At 47.9% G+C, this 17,696-nt stretch overlaps 2 protein-coding genes across 4 annotated transcripts in view; one reads left to right on the forward strand and one right to left on the reverse strand.

The window, feature by feature from the left end:
• ANGEL1 (angel homolog 1) overlaps window positions 1–16,362 on the forward strand; it is a 30,584-nt gene extending 14,222 nt beyond the window's left edge. For 2 of the 3 annotated variants that reach the window (XM_069783811.1, XM_069783813.1), the window contains exon 11: window positions 16,043–16,361. In XM_069783811.1, the coding sequence (XP_069639912.1) occupies window positions 16,043–16,053 (11 nt within the window). In that variant the 3' untranslated portion in view covers window positions 16,054–16,361. Of the gene's footprint in view, window positions 1–16,042 lie in introns of all 3 variants that reach the window. The other variant, XM_069783810.1, reaches the window with a different exon arrangement.
• Window positions 1,904–17,179, reverse strand: VASH1 (vasohibin 1). The gene is made up of 7 exons (XM_069783814.1): window positions 16,877–17,179; window positions 11,878–11,966; window positions 10,719–10,775; window positions 9,556–9,630; window positions 8,147–8,528; window positions 7,659–7,771; window positions 1,904–7,064 (listed from the first exon to the last, which is right to left on the reverse strand). Exons 1-7 carry the CDS (start codon window positions 17,147–17,149, stop codon window positions 6,992–6,994), a joined length of 1,062 nt encoding a protein of 353 aa, XP_069639915.1. The 5' UTR covers window positions 17,150–17,179; the 3' UTR covers window positions 1,904–6,991.
• Window positions 17,180–17,696: the final 517 nt, after the last annotated feature.

Raw genomic sequence — 17,696 nt, forward strand, 5'->3', positions numbered from 1 at the left:
GTAGAACTGGAAAATTTTTCCTAACTTTGGTTAGACAAACACAGCAGCTTTCAAGGTGCTGAGGTGGCAAATGGGAGAAGGACTAGGCTAGATGCTGGCATGTGCTACAACAAAAGATGCATTTGTTCCATCCAATCTTTCCTTTTATACACCAAAAAGACTTGGCTTCAAGCCTTAGCAATGTTACTTAGTTTTTTAGCCTTTTCTTTCTGGATGGAAAGCCTTCTACAGCAGTCTTAAGTTTATTCAGTTATTGGTCACTTTTAGGAGCCGTTTCTGAACTGGGGGCAGATGAATGCAGTAGTTATTCTAATGCTATTCCTCTCTTTCCTTCCTCCCCCAGAGTGAGGTTGGAGATAGGATGGCAGTCACTCTTTGCCAAAATAAAAATATAATCCAGGAAGGCCAACTCAGCTGAGTTAACTGAAGTCTGTCATGGCCTGCTATCCACAGCATGTCATACGCCTTTGCCTTCCGTAATCCTGCAGTCTGCATGAATGGTGCTCTTAAGGCTCAGTCTCGGTCTTATGAATGGATTTCTATATGCTTTTAGGCATGTGAGAGCCTTAAGTTTTGCAGTCTTGGGCTTCTCAGCGTAGTAGCTGACTGGGTTTCTTTTTTGTAATTTTTTTTTTCTTTTTTAATTACTGCTTCATTGAGTTGTGTATCCTTTCCACAAGAAAGGTTTTTCACTAAGGTCTAAGTAGCATAATGTCTAACTGACTTAAAAACCTAAAACTGCATGAACTATCAGTAGCAGGAAAGCCTTATCTAAGAGGGAGCAGAAAGTCTTGTTTTTAGTCTCAGCAGTGGCCAAGTCACTGTTTTGCCCTTCTTGCTCCATTGTCTAGCAATCACCCTGACCTATACATCTATAAGGGGTTTATGAGTTACCTGATTTTTAGCAAAATCTGTAAGACATGAGGCAGAGGGTATTTTCAAGCAAGCATCTGAAGTAGAGGTTTATAGAAGTCACAGCATTTTAGTCTTTTTTTGCTAATATTATTAATCTTTTTAAGTATTTAATAGGGGAGCAAGAAGCCTTCAACTGCTGCTGAAGTCTGTTGTCAACTCCTGGGCTTGAGCACAGGCCATGCAGACTTATGAAATGGCTACTTTCTTCTTTTGTGTCTTCATACCATATAGCAGGTGCTGTGCAATTACTTCCCCTCAGGACAGAAGTTGTTCTTATGATTAACTTAGCTACGAGGGACTATTGCATGTGCCATTCTCTTTGGAGTAACAGGTTAGGGGATGCTTATTCCTCTCCTCTGCACACTGTAGCCTTGCCTACATCCTGGCCCTGGTCCCAGCTATTACTCATTTCCCTAGAGAGAAGGGGTCTGAATAAAGTTGGATCCCCCTTGCTGGGGAAATGCACTGAATCTTGCAGCTGACTGTCCTTTATTAACCCAGCATTCGTCTTGAGAAGTCAGGATGAGGTCAGTAGTCTGGAAGGCCACTAAACTACAGACCTTAAGCAGAATTGCTTTTCAGGCCAGGAAGGGAGACTGGATCATATGTTAAAGTGTAGAGCAGTGGAAGCAGAGGCTTGTGTTAACCCTTACAGTATTGTTTCAAGACTGAAATGTCTGTTGCTGCATCCACTGACTTTTTTTTTCCATCCAGCCTGACTGATGGCAGTTCAAGAGGAAAAGATCAGTTTTAGCCTTTGCTACACAGCCACATACTTACTCTCTGGCAGCTGCCTCGGTCTGTACAGACATGCTCACCTGTTCAGATGACTGAAGGAGAATGAAGGTTCTTCCATGTCCATAGGGTTGCAAGTACAGGGCATCTATACATAATCTGTCTGATACCATCAGTCAAGGCTGTGCTTTTGACTTCTCAGCTGACTGACAACGGGAAAGTTGAAATTGGAAGGAAAGACAGTACAGACATCTTGTTTTCTCTGCACAAGCTGAGAGCAGTACAGAGGCAATTTTATTGTCTAAGTGTCAAAGGAAGCAGGAAGAAGTATCAACATGAGGGCTACGGGAAGTGCAGTAAGAACTAAATCTAAATACAAGTTCTGTGCTGGCTACATAAGAACGCAGAACCACACTGATTAATTACAAAAAGACACACATGATGCTTTTCTTAAAGAAAGAAACCTTCCATTTCTTAGTTCTGAGCTGTACCAGTGATAAAGATGTAAATGGTTTTGGAGCACCCTATCAGTGCTAGAGTAGAATACTGATGTGCATGGAAGGGGACCATTCTGGTCCCACTAGCACCATCTCAGCCCTGATCTGGAGGGAAACTCTGCTCTGCAGAGATTACAGGGGATTCAGTAGCCTTCTGGGCCTAAGTTGAGTTGCTCTTGAGCAGACAGGGCCAGGGCACCACTGAAGGAGAGTGGTTGTGATATAAGTAAACACCTGCTCAGAAAACAGACAAAAATACTAAATTCCCCTAGGGAGTTCAGCTTGGCTGTAGAGGGACCACCTCCACCTTGCTCTGGCAGAGCAAACACCAAGCCAGAATAGCACTTGCTTTCTTAGGTTAAGTTATAAATCCATAATGCATGTCTTCATCTTGACAGGACAACAGTGCAAGACCACTGGAATATGTGGTGTTATTTCAGCAGACTTGCACACACAGTACGCATGGGACCCAGGGCACTGCCTGCTTATATCTAGTGCCTGATCATCAGGACCACTTGAAATACTTCACTTACTTAGAAGGAGCAAGTAGCTAAAGCAACCACCTGAAGTGATTAGCCAGAGCCCCTGGAGCAAGGTCAAGCCCATCTAATCCAGACTCTTGCCCTTTGGCAACAGGCGCATTCTTCTGTTCATTATGGTTTCTTAAACTCCGCAATTTTAAGGACAGTCATGTTTCAGTCTATACACCACCATATGTGAGCCTACCTTAAGGGGCAGGCACCTGATTAAGGCTTTCACCTGAAATACTAAAAAAAATTTCTTCATGTTAAGCAGATCTGATAACAGCAATACAGCCACTGCATGAACAGAAACTATGTCTCAACCACAGTTCTGGAGTAATTTATTCTGCTAGATCCAAGCATACCATGTACTGACCCATACAGTGCCACACAGGTAAAATAGTCAACTGAAAAAAGCACTCCAGTCCCAGCTAAAACACTTGCTAACATACTTTAAGTTCCTAAAGGCTCATTTAGCTTATCATCTCAGAGTTAAAAAAAAAAGGCTAGTGTGTCACAAACTGATGGACACCCAACCCTGCTCTTTAGTATATGAAGTTTCTGTCAGAGTGACACTGTAGCAGAAAGTTTTGCTCACTAATCCATTCACCCATTAAAAAACCTGCAGTTTGCCAGGTACCAAGGGACTTGTGTACATAGAAGTATAAAGAGGAACTCTTATTTCATTACATCTAAAATAGTTTTGCTACTACTAGGTCAGCATTTGCTCAAGTCTTTCAAAGCTCACCTAGACTTCACATACAACATAGGCAGTGTCTATCCATTCCTAGTGTATGGACACAGTTCCCTTCCACAGAGTTCAGAAGGACTTGTACTGCAGAACAGACATCAGATGAGACCTACTGAACAATGAAATTTACACCCCAGAGCTACATGAGCAATCATTTTAATATTTAACATTAAATAATTAACAGAACTCCTCAAAATCCATCTTTTTTGTTCTGCAGGCACCAGGGCGTATGAGTTACCGTCTAGTTCCTTATTTTCATCCCTTCTCTGTAGCTCTAAAGACTGCAGAAGTGAAAAAGACTCATCTCCAGCCTTTTTTTTTCCTTATAGTTAAAGGCAGGCAGACCAGAAGCCAGAGCAGGTGGATGAGGGAGGAAAGAAGTGGAAGTGCAAAAGTTTGTCTTTCATTGTACCCTCAGGTTTCATACGGCATGAAACTGGTTGCACTAATCCTCTCTGTCACAGGGGGACGCTGTCTTGTTTGTTAGCAAGGAAGCTAAGCTTTGTATTTAAGTGATTCATCTTGTTACTAAGATGGGGGAGCAAGAAGGGGAGAATTGTTTGGTCATTTTCTAGTTTGTTGCACCATCTGCTAAACTGGAGATACAGAAATAGTAAGGGGCAGGAATTCTACCACACAGAGAAACATAGTAGAAGGCTTGGAATAGTAACCCTAGCAGAGGGCTCATGTCTGCTCCTGTGTCCATCTTGGGAAGTCATCAACATTAGATATATAAGAAGACTTAAATGCCTTCTGATTTACATAATTGTGCAACTAAATCTTGAAAGAGCATATTCTTGTCTGGCTACAGCTGAGGATTAAGAGACCTTGAACTCTACCTGTCATTCATTCCTTAAACATCCACTTCCTTTGGTTTTCTAAGCTATTGGCCTTGGTTACATCCTGCAGGAAAGCACTTAATTACCAGGTCAAACAAAGCATTTTGTTTTAAGCCATTCTGCCCTGGTGATCTAACACTGCTGAGCATCCCTTTTGCCCTGCTCTCAAGAATGCATCATTAGCATGCAGCTGACCCCTCACTTGCCCCATCTGTTTTGAAGTCTTCCTCCTTCCAACACACTTCCCCTCCTTTCCACCTAAGAAGGCTCAAGTCTGTCCAGCTATTGAATGTGCTCTGTATGAAGCTACTAATTATTCTCAAGACCTTTCCAGTTACTCTCAATTAACTAACCAACCAAGCAACCGAAGTCATGGTGAGGATGCATCCTAGTTTTATCTAAGGGGCTTTTATAATTTGTTTTCTGGATTTCATCCACTTTAATAAAACCTGACATTCAGTCTCCCTTGCTGACTGCTGCTTGTATTTATCGTCTGATTCACAGTGGCACCTGAACTGTCAGTCCGCTGCATAGCAAACATTATGCAAAGGCAGTTTGTGGCTTCCAAGTGACCCGTGTTATTTACAGGTAACACTGGTACCTTTACAGCTAACATCATTGTTAGCATCCAGACACTAAATATGTTAATTTACAGCTACACAAAACTGACCAGAGGACACATTCAAATGGGTGCTTGGCTTGCTACTGCTGTCTGATTTCAAAGTGTTGCCTGTAGCTGGAGTGCAAGGGAGGGGACAGGTGTAGAACTGCACTGTGGAAACTGGCATCCTGTTCTGGATTAACCTTATCTTGGATCAGCAGCAAGTTCTGCTACCTCCCTATGGATTGTCCTCCTGGTCATACAGCATAGCAGAAAAGTACAAAGAGAGCTTGGAAGGACAGACTGCAGTGGTATGGATATAGCGCCTTGCAAGTTACATCACAGTTAAGGATGTACAATTAGGAACCTGTAAGGCTTGAGTTAAATCGCTTGTGGGTGGTGCTTCAAGGATTAACACTGCTTTAACTGGACAGAAGAGCTGATTTGTTTGGGGATAAGAACCCATTCTCTGCCACCAAAATAGCACTGCTTATATGAGGGTGTGGCAAAGCAATACTGCAACAAAAAACCTGGTAGAGCTAAGCTCCATCATCTTTCTAACAGGTTCACAGGAAAGAATAAACCCACTTCTAACAAAATTAAATGTAGTATTTCAGGAAGTTTAGCTCTTTGTCAGTGCTGTGATAAAACAAGACTCAGTTTCTCTTAAGGATACTCCTGCTCCCAAGCTCAGTTTTTGCATCCTCTAAATCCACCCATCCAGATCACTTGAAGGCCATGCCGTTCTGACTTCTGGCAACCCCACTGCTTCAGGCCCTAGGCCTCAAAGAGACATCTGACAACACTCCAGATTTCTGACAAGCATTACACTGCTTAATCAGTAGTACAACACTCCCCTGAAAAGAAGTGTAGGAAGAGTCACGGCTGTAAGCAGGCAGAAAGGCCCAGCCCAGCCCTTTGGGGAAGGCTAGCATAAGTGGTGCTGTTAAATACTGCAGCTATCTGAAGAGCCAAAACACAAGCGCAGCTCTGGGACTGGGGTGGGGAACTACTTTCAGGAGGCTCCAGGCTGAGCTGTCAGGAAAGCAGCTGCAATCTCTTCGAGCAGGGCTTCCCAGCAACAGGTGTCTGTAACCCTAGCACTAACACTACAGTGAGGAAGGAGCAAGACCCTGCAGAAAGGAAAAATGCTTGTAAAACCTGTTCACATCATTAAATCCTCCTTTACCTTTTACTCTTAAAACTCGTACCTCAGCCACTGAAGTGCCTTCTGCAAGCTTTCACAGTAGCAGTCACTAGAAGTTAAGAGAGAAGGCTGACGAAGAGGTGACTCAAAGTTCAGGCTTCCCACCAGCTGCTGCCTGCCCCTGCGTCCACTGCTGAGACGATTGAGGTCTCTGTGCCTGTTTTCATATGGCAATGGCATAGGCACATCCTGACCCACTCAACCACAAAAGGACTTACAGCAACAGCTCACCAGCATCGCAGTGGGTAAAGAGGATCATCATCCCACTGTCTACCCCCTCAGAGACAATGAAATGCTTTGAAATAGGCAGGACTAAACACACAAGATGTGGTTTCTCCGGATGAGAGGCCCTTGTATGATCAATTTATCAGGCTGAGCAAATTCAGCCCTGTCTCTCACAAGAGCAATGCTAAACAAAGTGTTCATAATGACAAAACCAGGAGTTTTTGCACAAGATGCGGGGTCCATCCCATTCCAGCATCACTTCTCCCTCAGCCCTGCAGGCCTTGCATAGGTTGAAGACTTCTCTGCAGGTAGGAAGAAGTACAGTTGACAAGATGCTGCATCTACTTGCTGTCAACACAAAAAAATTGATGGCAAGTCTGCTGGCCCCACTCACTTCATATTCTTTCTGCAGCAAACTCCCACAAACGTACAGATTTTTTTTTTTTTTTTTTTTTTTTTTAAAAAATACTTGTTTCAGTGAATTAAGATGGACACCTCTCCCAGAAACAGGCAGGTGAATCCTCTGGGACCCATGGGATCCAGCTCTGGGACTAGCCCACTAGGAAGTACCTGGGAAGATCAGCACTCTCTTCTGCTCCTGCTCCCCTGTCCCCTTGTCAGAATCACTGCAGGTGGATCCAGGTCCCAACTGTGGCCAGCAAGAAGTCTGTGGAGCCAGGCACACAAGGCACAGCTCTCTTCACACCCGGATCTGGTACCCATTGAGGTCTGGCATGGCTTTGGAATCGGCAGGCTTCTTCTCACCAGATGGCCTGTGAGCAAAGAGGGTAAGAACTATTCAGAAACTGTTTTTTTTTCAGTTGGGAGGTGCTGCACATAGAGATGGCAGCACATGAAAAGGTACAGGAAAGCTTCAGACTTATCCTACGCTATTGAGGGCAGGATTATTCTACCACCTCCAGTAACTCTCCCAATGATCTCCACAGAAGAGAACGCAGGTTAGGAGGAGTAGGAAGTCCACTCTGATACCCCAGATCTGTTTCAGGAAAACAATCTCACTGACAGCAGTAATTTTTGGAATCTCTTTGGGGCACAGGTCTGTGAGACGCCAGAGCTCAGACCCCTGTGTAAGGTTAAATATCAGCTACCAAGATCACTGCCTATTTGAGCTGCCTTCCTCCTCCCTGCCAAAACAAAAAACCCCCAGCTGTCCCCACATTCCCCAAGCAATGATAAACTCACAAAGACACAGACTAGGGAAGAATGCTACTGCAGGTCAGAGAAGTAACCCCTATTATAAAGAACCCCAGTAAGACATCAAGGATCCAAAACCAGACAGTAAGGTGGAGTCTATGAGTAAAACAGAGATGCTCTAGATAGGTCTCCTGCCCAGCAGCCCCACTCACCGTCGGTCCCCACGGCTGTTGCGCCGATGGGGGCTGGCCTGACCTCTTTGTGGGGACGAGACATCTTTCTTTCTGTCCTTGGTGGGAGATGGTGGCCCAGTTCCTTTGCCAATCTGCCAGAAAAATTAAAGAGCAACATGAGCAGAAACCCAATACAAGTAGTAACCAGAAAACACAAAGCCTAACAACGATTAATTATATGGGAATAAAAGACAAAAAGGCAAGGCAAGTGCATCGAAAATGCAAAAGCCAGAAAAAACAAGCTACAGTAACAGCTATGGCTCCAAGGACTGTATATAGTCCAAGCTAATTGCAACTGCAGTAGTGCACCAGCGTCCATTAGGGGACCAAAGGAAAAGAGTCCCCGGCCTCCAATTCACACTGCACCATCTAGGAGAGTGTCCTGCCACTTCATTCCCCCAGCACACCATCAGACAGGCAAGACAGCAGATGCAGCAGCAAACAACTTCTCCATCCTTGCGGCTTACCTTCAGCCTCATATCACGGGCATGTCTCTCAAGCTCTTTGCGGAAGTCTTCCCGGGTTAGCTTGTCTAGATCCAGGATGGAGTGCTTCCACTCAATCTGCTCCACACTGTGTGGGTCATGGGACACACAGTGGCCCAGCTTCACCTTTTTGAGAGTGTGCCAGCAGCGGCGATATGCCTCCTCGAAGTCAAAGATGAGTTCGCTCAGTGTGCGGAAGACGGGTGCTTTGTACATGAGCTCTTCACGTCGGCTGATGCCCAGTGCCCCATAGCGGCCTCCAAAGTTCACCCCCAGCACAATGTGTCGGAAGTAGTTCCCTGAGAAGTGGGTTTTGAAGCTGATGGGGAAACGGTCCAGCGTGGTCATGTTGTTGGTGAGGTAACTGACAGCAGCCACTATTCAGGAAGCAACCAGTGATACCATTTTCTTGACAACATTCTTCTTGCTCCAAACCCTCCCAGCCTGCTCAGCAGCACTAATTCAGGCATCATATAGGCAGGATTTGTTGTGCAGATCAAAAGTGCAGCTCATTGCAAGCTGCCCTACTTTCATGTGGGTTATGGGGACCCCAGATTTGCCCTCTTCAACAAGACCGTCAACAAAGGGAAGTTAATTTCGAGGCAGTTTGGTGATGCAGAAGTTGCAATGCTAACACCTCAGGTGTACTGTATTCCATAGCTCTCAAACTGTTAACACAGTAGCATTATTCCTCAGTTTGTTTTAGTCTGTTTTACTAACTGTTACTTCACACACAAACCGAGGAACCTTTAGGACAAAATACTCATCAGACTACCCTTCGGAACCATTCACTTGCCATCTCTGCCTCCAGGTGGCTTTGCCACTGCGCATCAAGAATCTATAGCCCGAGTGACATAGACTAAGCCTGGAAGATAGCTAGAAAAGATGTGTACTTAAAGACAACACATGTCTAGAATTAATAAAGGTATTGCCTAAGCTGGCAGGCAGTGTTAGACATAATAGTAAAGTGACATACACCATAATTAGAAGTTGGGGAGGATCCCTAACATTTTAATGTAGAACACACGCAGGCAACATTGCAGTAGGGGGACAATGTTATCCACAAAGGACTTCCTGACCTAACTCTAGCTAATATTTTTTCCCTCTTTAGATGTTCCTTAGATCCTTTATTTTTTACTCACTTGTAGAGTTGTCCAGAGCAGCACCACCCTTCTTGGGTAAGGAGGAGCAACTCTGAGTAACTAGTTCTGATATTTCAGAGAATTGCTTGGATTTGGATTTTAATGGTGGGTTTTTTGGGAGAACTGGGGAGGGAAAACAGAGGGATGTGAGGTTTGGTGACAATATTATCAGCAGCCTCAAAGCATGAGAAAGCAGAGGAAGAAACACAACGATGGGCAGACATGCACAATTCCAAGAGGAAAGGATACATTCCCAGGATCACAGCTTCCAGGCATTTTATTGGCAGGGCCTCTTTGGTCATTTCTTTGGCCAGGTCCATCAGCCTGCAGAGTGGGACAAGGGAAAGACGAGGACAGTTAGAGGGCTTGTGCTATGCAAGTACAGCCAGTTCAGCCCTTTTGCACCATATACGTAAGGTAGGTTTCCAGGAGAGCGGGTGGCCCACTGTGGACAGGGAACAGAAGAAAATATCTTCTTTAGGAATGTACTAAATCCAATCGAGGTCTCTATCACATGCTCTCTATTGCTGCTTACAAAGAACTCACTTCAGTGAGTTACAGCAAAGCTTCCTACTAGGCCAACCTCTGTTCTAAGGGAAACCACAGCACTTGGTCAGTGAGTTCTGGATGCACACCAATGTGACCAGAAGCAGAAGCCTCAAAGGACCAAGAGCCAGCAATGTTTGCCTCACAAGGTTCAAGGACAGTGAAGCCCTCTGTCATCAACCCTACTCTCTGTTCAACAAATACTGTGGAGGGCACATTGCACTGATTACAACACAAGAAATTTGGGGTCACATGAGTCTATGGACTAGACCAATAGTAAGAAGCCAATCTTAGAAGACTCTCAATATGCTGGCCAAGAAAGTCAATGAACATCAGGTGCTTATCTCCAGGAACTTATGGGGCACAGCTCTTCCCCAAATCTGCAGTTAGGAGAATACCCCTTTTCTTTCAAAGTATGAGACACCAAAAGCTTAGTGAGCCTGGATTCTGCAAAGGCACTCACAGGAGCTATGAAGTTAGACCTGTAAAGATACTTGGCTTTTACAGAGCTTGTTTAGGGCAGGACCTAATTTCAGAATCCATCAGAAATTCATAGAGTTATATTCCAGTAAGAAGCAGGCAGAATCTGCACATCTTTGAAATACATTTACATTATTTTAGTGGATTTACTGATTCATGACAAGAAAACCTACTCTTGTCCTTGAGAAAGGCCAGACACAGCTCTGCCCAGCCGTGCCCCAGGCAACAGACAATAAAATCACCTAAAGTAGGATGGAGCTGCAGTAGTGAAAGCCCTGAGTGCCATCTAGACCTTAGCCAGGGGGTGGAAGAAAAAGCAGTGGCTATAGCAAGGCCCCAACATCTTAAAGCAAGGATTAAACGCTGTAGGGGCTGCCAGCACTTACCCAGTCAGAGGTCTGCTCTTCTTAATTTCAAAGAATTGTGTCCCAGTGTGATTGTACCTGGAGGCAAGAAGTTAAGGGCTTGGCAGCTTGGAAAGTAGAGTTTGAAGAAAACCTGTCTGAAGAACTTCCATGTTACTATTCTCAAAGCAAACTCATGATCTCACAAATAAAAGAGCAATGCAAGAAAGACCCCACCTACCTTTCCTGCATTTCTCCCATTTATAGTCCCTCCTCACTTCCACCGTATTTCCTTCTTGTCAATTCTTCTCTTTCTCCTCCCCATACACAGGTTTCCACTCCATTTCCCAAATGTCCATGCTGACAGCACATGGTCTGCTCAGCTTTCCAGTTACCAGAGCAGAACAAAGTTTGATAGATGTCTGCCTGCTCCGGTCTGCACAGAACGCATGGAGCATTGAAACATTCATGGTACCTTATTCTAAGACTGACTGGGACCCAATCCCGAGCACAACCAGCTTAGATGGATGAGAGGTGCCAAAAGGTCTGCCTTCATACCTTGTTTTAGGGCTGAAGCCAGAGCTAGCTCTGTATCTCATCAGTGAGATTAGACTGTGCTTGCATGGCACATACCTGCTGTCCAGCACAACAGGGATGGAGAAATCTCATTCCCAGGACAGTCACACAGGCAGCTCTGCACATAAAGGGGCAGGATACCACAGATGCACAAAAGCAGGGTGGCTGACTGTCCTTAGACAGCTACAGAGAAGAGTGTTGGAGTAGGATGACCTGAGAGGCAGTCTTCTCACCACCACAGCTCACCCATGCCTTAACAGTGAGGTGACACAGTTTGTAGTCCAGCTGAGACCCAGCTGTTAGGGTCTCAAATATGCATAATTTTAACAAAACGGCACTGTAAAGCCACTGACCTAGAAGGGTGGGTAGTGGGGAAAGGGCCTTGACAACATGCCCATTTGTTACATGGAGAGAACAGGATCAGAAGGTAGCTCTAGCAGAAGAGAAACACAGCTGCAAAACAAACCATCATCCCAAGTCCAGCTTCCTGTTTTCAGGGAGCAAGTTTCAGTTCCCCTCCAGCTACAACAGAATGAGCTTTTCTGTTCTTCAGAGGGGAAGAAAGTCCCCTTTCTCCCTCCTGCTGGGTTATCACACCAGTGGCTAAGGTAACGGTAAAGGATACTGAAGCTCCCTGATGTAGCGCTGTACAGCTTCCAGGCGCTCAGGGATGGGGGTGGATGGCTGGAACGCAGGCACACTTGGTATGGGAATCTGAAATGGGGAGCAGAACTTAAATCACTGCTTCCAAACCTCTCCAGCTTCTTGCTGAACTCAGTGGCATATAGCTACAGGGAGCATGTTCCTCTGAAACAAGCCCCTTCTTGCTGCCTGAAGTGACCACACCAGGAACATTCCTCTGTTCCCACACTGATAACTGGGAAAGGATTCAGAATGAAGCACTACGACAGAGCTGCAAGAGAAACTGTGTGAAAGGATCCTGCATTTAGGCAACGTTACATTGGAAGAATTAGATAAAATTAACTGATGAGGCAAGATGCGAGATAGGAAAGCTATCGCCTGAGGGAGCTTGGCCTAATTTGAGTATGGAAACTGGAAGACACAAAACAAAAATAAGAAGAGAGAGGCAAAAACAGAGAATGACTTTCCCCAAGGCCACCGGAGCATGGAACAGTCCTGTAAGCAAGGGTATAAAGGTCCCTTAGTACCTCCTAGCATCTCAGGTGAGTTGGCACTGACTAGGACACAGGCTTGACAGCATCATGACTCCCCCCTCTGCAATGTCTGTTTTGAATTACGTGGTCACAGAATGATGTCTGAAAGTTCACCATTCGGACTGCTGTCCCATTCTGAGGCCTCAGCCTTATGGGTCCAGTCAGATTTTTCTCACCATTTGTTCTACAGGGGATAACTCCAAATGGTCAGTAGCTGAGCAAATGTGTCTAAGGAAAGAAAAGGGTCCTGTCCACATGACAAATATAAATGGAGAAGACACAAATTTGGTGCGACTGACAGGCTTGGAGAAACAGCCTACCATTTTCCCTCTAAAGGATAGCTCATGCCTTGCACACACCCCTCTGATACCAGACTGCAGCTTTTCACAGCAGTTTGGTTTTTAGCATTTCAGTTCCTCCTCAGACTTCCCCCAGAGCTGGGCTATCCCCAGCTAAGAAAGAGTGAGTCAGAACCAGATCTTCCCTTGGGCCTTCCACTCTGCTGTGCACAACTGCCTCTGCTGGCCATGGTTTTGTAGCCAGCAGTGCTGCTTAGCCACTCATCACTCTCCACGTGTATTTCTGTGGCCCCTCATTTCCATACCTGCTTCTTCTCCCCTGGGTTGGCACAAATGACTAGTGAACCAGGTCAGGCACCTGAAACAGCTGAAAGCCGAGCCACCAAGCATGGGTAGTTTTCAGTCAGATCAGTTCCCCCTCCTGGTTTGCCACATGGTTGCACTCTGCTTGTGCCCACACAGCACAGGGGCCAGAGACTGCTTAGCCTTCAGAGATGGGCTGTTGCTGCCTCTGGAAACCATAACCTGTGTTTTTCAGCCTAGCTCCAAACACCATCAGCAAGTAAACACTGAGCTAAACTCAGTTGCTATCAATTTTCTCTCCTGTTTTGATCTTTCTTTTCTTTTTTTTGGAAAACTAAGAAGCACCATTTGGCCACTGGTACCCATTTTCCTAGCACCTCTTGGAGGTGCCAATTGCCATCTCCAGTGCCTCATTTCCATACCCTGTGTGGAGCAAGCAGAGGCACAGGCTGGCTCATTTGCAGGAGACAGCACAGGAGCGGCAGGAGCAGATGTGAAACTGGGTTTGTTTAGCCGCAGCAGGAGCAGGGAAGGCTCCAGAGAGCGGCACAGAGATGGAGCCATCTCTGGAACCGCACAAGCTGAGTCAGTTTGGATGTTGTGAGCTGACACACTGAGTCACAGGAAATCATTTCCAGGCAGAAACAATGAAAAGAGGTAACAACCAGGACAGTCTGACTATTTAACTTTGTTTCATGCCTTCAGCATGGAGACTTTCATGCTTTTTAAGGGTAGACAGATTAAGTGCATGTTGACAGCACAGACGAATGATTCCAGGTAGTTACTCCTCCCTTTACTAGTACAGACCCCCAGATCCCCTTTTCCTCAAAGGACTGTGCAACACTGAGACAGTGTAATGGCAACCAGTTCAGCAGGGGACTAGTTAATGCAGAAGAGCCTCCTGCACCTCAAGTAATTAAACTGATGAAAGTACAGCTTGCTCTCTCTCTCAGATCTGGGCCTGCAGCCCAGACTGGGCTACAGTTTCTTTTGCATCAGGTCTATAGTGTTTTAATGGGGCAATAGAAGCAGGAGGAGAGGAATAAGGTCTCCATTCCTCAATCACACACTGACAGCATAGGAGACCCTAATGCTTTCTTCTTACCCAGCATCATCCACTGCACATCTCAGAACGGCTATAAATATTAGGCAGTCTTCACAATCCTCCAGAAAGCAGAGGAATTTATTTGTAACAGAAAAGATAGGAAATCAGATGTATTTTGCTTTCCTTTTAGTTATTCTGAAAGCTGGAGAGAGAGTCAGGAAGAGAGCCCAGATTTCCCAGAGCACATACCTCTGCCAGGCTTAGCAGACTAACTGAACACGTCCTTGGTCCCTCACCACTTGTATGGAGGGGTTGCGTCACCCCACTCCTAGATTCATGCACCCCCGCAGGCTGGCTATATGTGTGGGATTGGGACTCTGCTTTTGGAAAGGGGATCCTGAGAACAACAGAGATCTTAATGTACAGTGAGCCATGCTGTACATGAGACAAGGCAGATGGGAGAGAGGCACAGACAAAGCTCCACCCTTGTCCATATCACAGAGGTGCTTTTTTGGCCAGCCTAGTTTAGCAATAGTTTCTTTTATGGTGCTTATATGCATCCAAGCTCCTCCCCAATCTTCCTTTTGCAAGCAACATGGGAGCAATACCAATCCCAGTTATTAGCCTGACTAAAGAAAATATTTTTTTCCCATCTCTTCTTGAGCTCATTAGATGCAACTCTTCCTGTCTTTGCCCTGATAATGACCTCATTTAAAATCCATCATTTCTTAATGAGGCAAGCACACATCACTTTGTATTTCCAGTGTGCACCCATTTGATGGTCCCGGCAGCTCCAAGCAAAGCAACACCCCACCCTGTTTCTAGAAAGGAAACAACCTACAGGAGGGTGGCACTCTCAAGCCTAGCATGTGTGCCCAATCAACTATATCCTGCCATAGTGGCACAGCTCACTCGATGCCCACTCACCCCAAATCTACTCGAAGGAAATGGCGACTAGAGGTCTCACACCCCAGTGAAAAGACACAGCCCCTGCAGCTGATCTGAAGAGTACACTCATTGCCCTAATTCCCATCTGTTGCATCAGCCATTCAAAGAAACCTGATGGCACGGAGACAGGTGGTGATATAAGCAGCCCTCAAAAATAAAAACACATCCCTAGAGGGAAAAGGGAAATAGGGAAACAGAGCCCATTCATCCTTGCTGCTTCCTGCATCCCAGCATCCTCTCAGCTGTATGGCTGGTAAGCTTGGGAATGGGATCTTGGATTGCGGAGTGCTGAATAGAGTTTATAGATCTGGTTCCCAAGGGTGCTAGCAGATGCCAAAAAATTGGATAGCCCAATTTCACCTGTTATTGCAAGAGCTCATACCACTTGTGTCCCCTAACCATCACCCTTTGGCACCAAGACTGTAAAGTGAGAACAGTGGAAGTACTTCACATTAAGACCAAAACCAGAGACTGAACACTGTATTTCCCTCCCCTCGTGCACCGGACTCTTGTTTGTGAACTTTTCTTCCATTTCCCTCACCTCTCCTGGCTAAATCGGCCCTTTTGGTCAGGAAATTAAGTAGTGTGTGTCCTGATTGATCTGAAACATGTTTTCAGCCTTCACCCAGGCTCAGGACAAAGTCAGAGGTGAGGAAGGAAATCTGAAAAGGAAGGAAAAGTCTAGTGGGGTTAGAATAGGGACTGTAATCAGGATTCAAGGTTTGTTCTGGTTGCTGCCACAGATGCCTATAACTCTTCACTGCACAAAGGCTATTACATCACACGCTTCTCCAGAGTTCCTCACGGAAAGCATTACGGATTGCCTGTGCACTATATAATAGCATATTCTTGCATATTTCAAATTACCTTCCCAAGGAGCTAGGTCCTTGCTAAAAAAGCCCGGGCAGGAAAAACTTCATCTTTTTGTGTTTGAATTTCCTCTGTCTGCATGATGGGAATACTCTGATAACTCGCCAGTGGAGTGACACACCAAATGTTTGCGGTGTCTTTTGTTCACAGGATGCCAATGAAAGGGGGAGATCTTTCTCCAGCTGCGGTGCAACACAGATACAGCAACAATCACAGGAGTTCACATGCAAATGTTTCAGTATGGCACCAGGTTGAGTGAAACGATCACCGGTTCCTCCTTACTTCGTAGAGTTCTCTGCAGCAAGGCCAGGAACGGGCTCGGAAATCACAACATCTGACCCTACAGCAGCAACAAGCTCTGCAGTCGTTCGCTAACTCCTCTTAAAACTCTTTGGCACGAGGAGCCTCTTTTCTGACAGACACCGTTCTGTGCAAGAATGCCTTTCGGTGTGGGAGACTGTACCCAAATCTAATTTCTTCTGGTTCAAAGACTCGCCTCTGCCTGTCTCACTTACCCTCCCACCTCAAGTATTCGGACTCTTCTAATTTAACTCCCCTCACCTTTTCATCATTCATCCAGTCTTCCTCCTTAGGGCAACCCACCTCCATTAGCCATCTGAAGTCTTGTTTTCCAGCAAGGCCTCAGAAGAAGAGGGTGCCGCGGGCGCGGCAGGGCAGAGCGGAGCCCCGCAGACACCCTCCCGCACTCCGAGTCAGAGCGTGGCTTTGCTTCCTGCAAGGGGTCCCCGGGGGGCCCTTTTCCCGAGGGATCGCTCCGGAGCCGGGGAGCCCGGCCTCCACGGGGGGCAGGCGAGGGACCCCTCCTAGCGGGATGCCACCGTTTCCCCTCTTCCCGCCCCGCGCCCCGCCGGGGACGGCCCGGCCCGGCCCGGCCGGGGCGCTCCCGCCGGGACCCCGCGCCGCAGCAGCCCCGGGGGGCGGTGGTGGGGTGTGTGTGGGGGTGCTGGTGTGTGGGTGTCTCACCTTGGGCAGGTCGGCGGCGCCCCGGATCCTCTGCGCCACCCGCTCCCCCTCGGGGTGGATCCTGCCCACATGCCGCCACATCCGCTCCCAGGTGGGCTCGTCCACGGGCAGCCCGCCGCGGTTGACGAAGAAGGGGACGCCGCCGTCGCGGAGGTCCTCCTCGCCCTCCTCCTCCTGCTGCTCCTCGTCCCGCGCCGCCGCCGCCGCCTCGCCGGACGGGGGGTGCCTGGCGGCGGCCGCGGCCCCGCCGCCCCCCGGCGTCGGCATCGGCATCGCCGCCGCCGCCGCCGCCCGCGCTCAGCGCCCGCCGCCCGCCGCCGGGCCGCCGGGGGCCGCGCCCCGCATGGCCGGCGCACCGGGCACGGGGCGTCACCGCCCCCGCCTCGCCCCCGCAGATATCAAGGCGGAGGGTTTTCGGGGAAAAGGGGAGGAAAAGCCAGGCGGGGCGGCGCCGGGTGCCGCATCAGGCCGCCGCGGCGGGGGAGGCGCCGGCGGCCCAACCGCCCGCGGCAGTGACGGCGGGCACCGCGCGGGGCGGGGCGGGCCTGCCGCCGGGGCGCCCCCGCCGCGCCGCCTCCCGAGCGCTCGGGGGGGCGGGCGGGGACAGCCGCCTCCCCGGCGGATGCTGCATGCGGGGTAACAAAGCCCCCGCGCGGGGCGGGGCGGGGCCGGGATGGGCCGGGCCGGGCCGGGCGCCGCTCCGCTCCGCCCCGGGCCGCCTCGCAGGCCCCGGGTCGCGGCGGGCGCCCACCGCCGTGCCCTGAGCCGGCCTGCCGCTGGCGGGGGCGGGGGTGCCGCTGCCCACGGGCGATAAGGGCGG

The sequence above is a fragment of the Haliaeetus albicilla genome, chromosome 5 (assembly GCF_947461875.1).
Source record: "Haliaeetus albicilla chromosome 5, bHalAlb1.1, whole genome shotgun sequence".
Lineage (NCBI taxonomy): Eukaryota > Metazoa > Chordata > Aves > Accipitriformes > Accipitridae > Haliaeetus > Haliaeetus albicilla.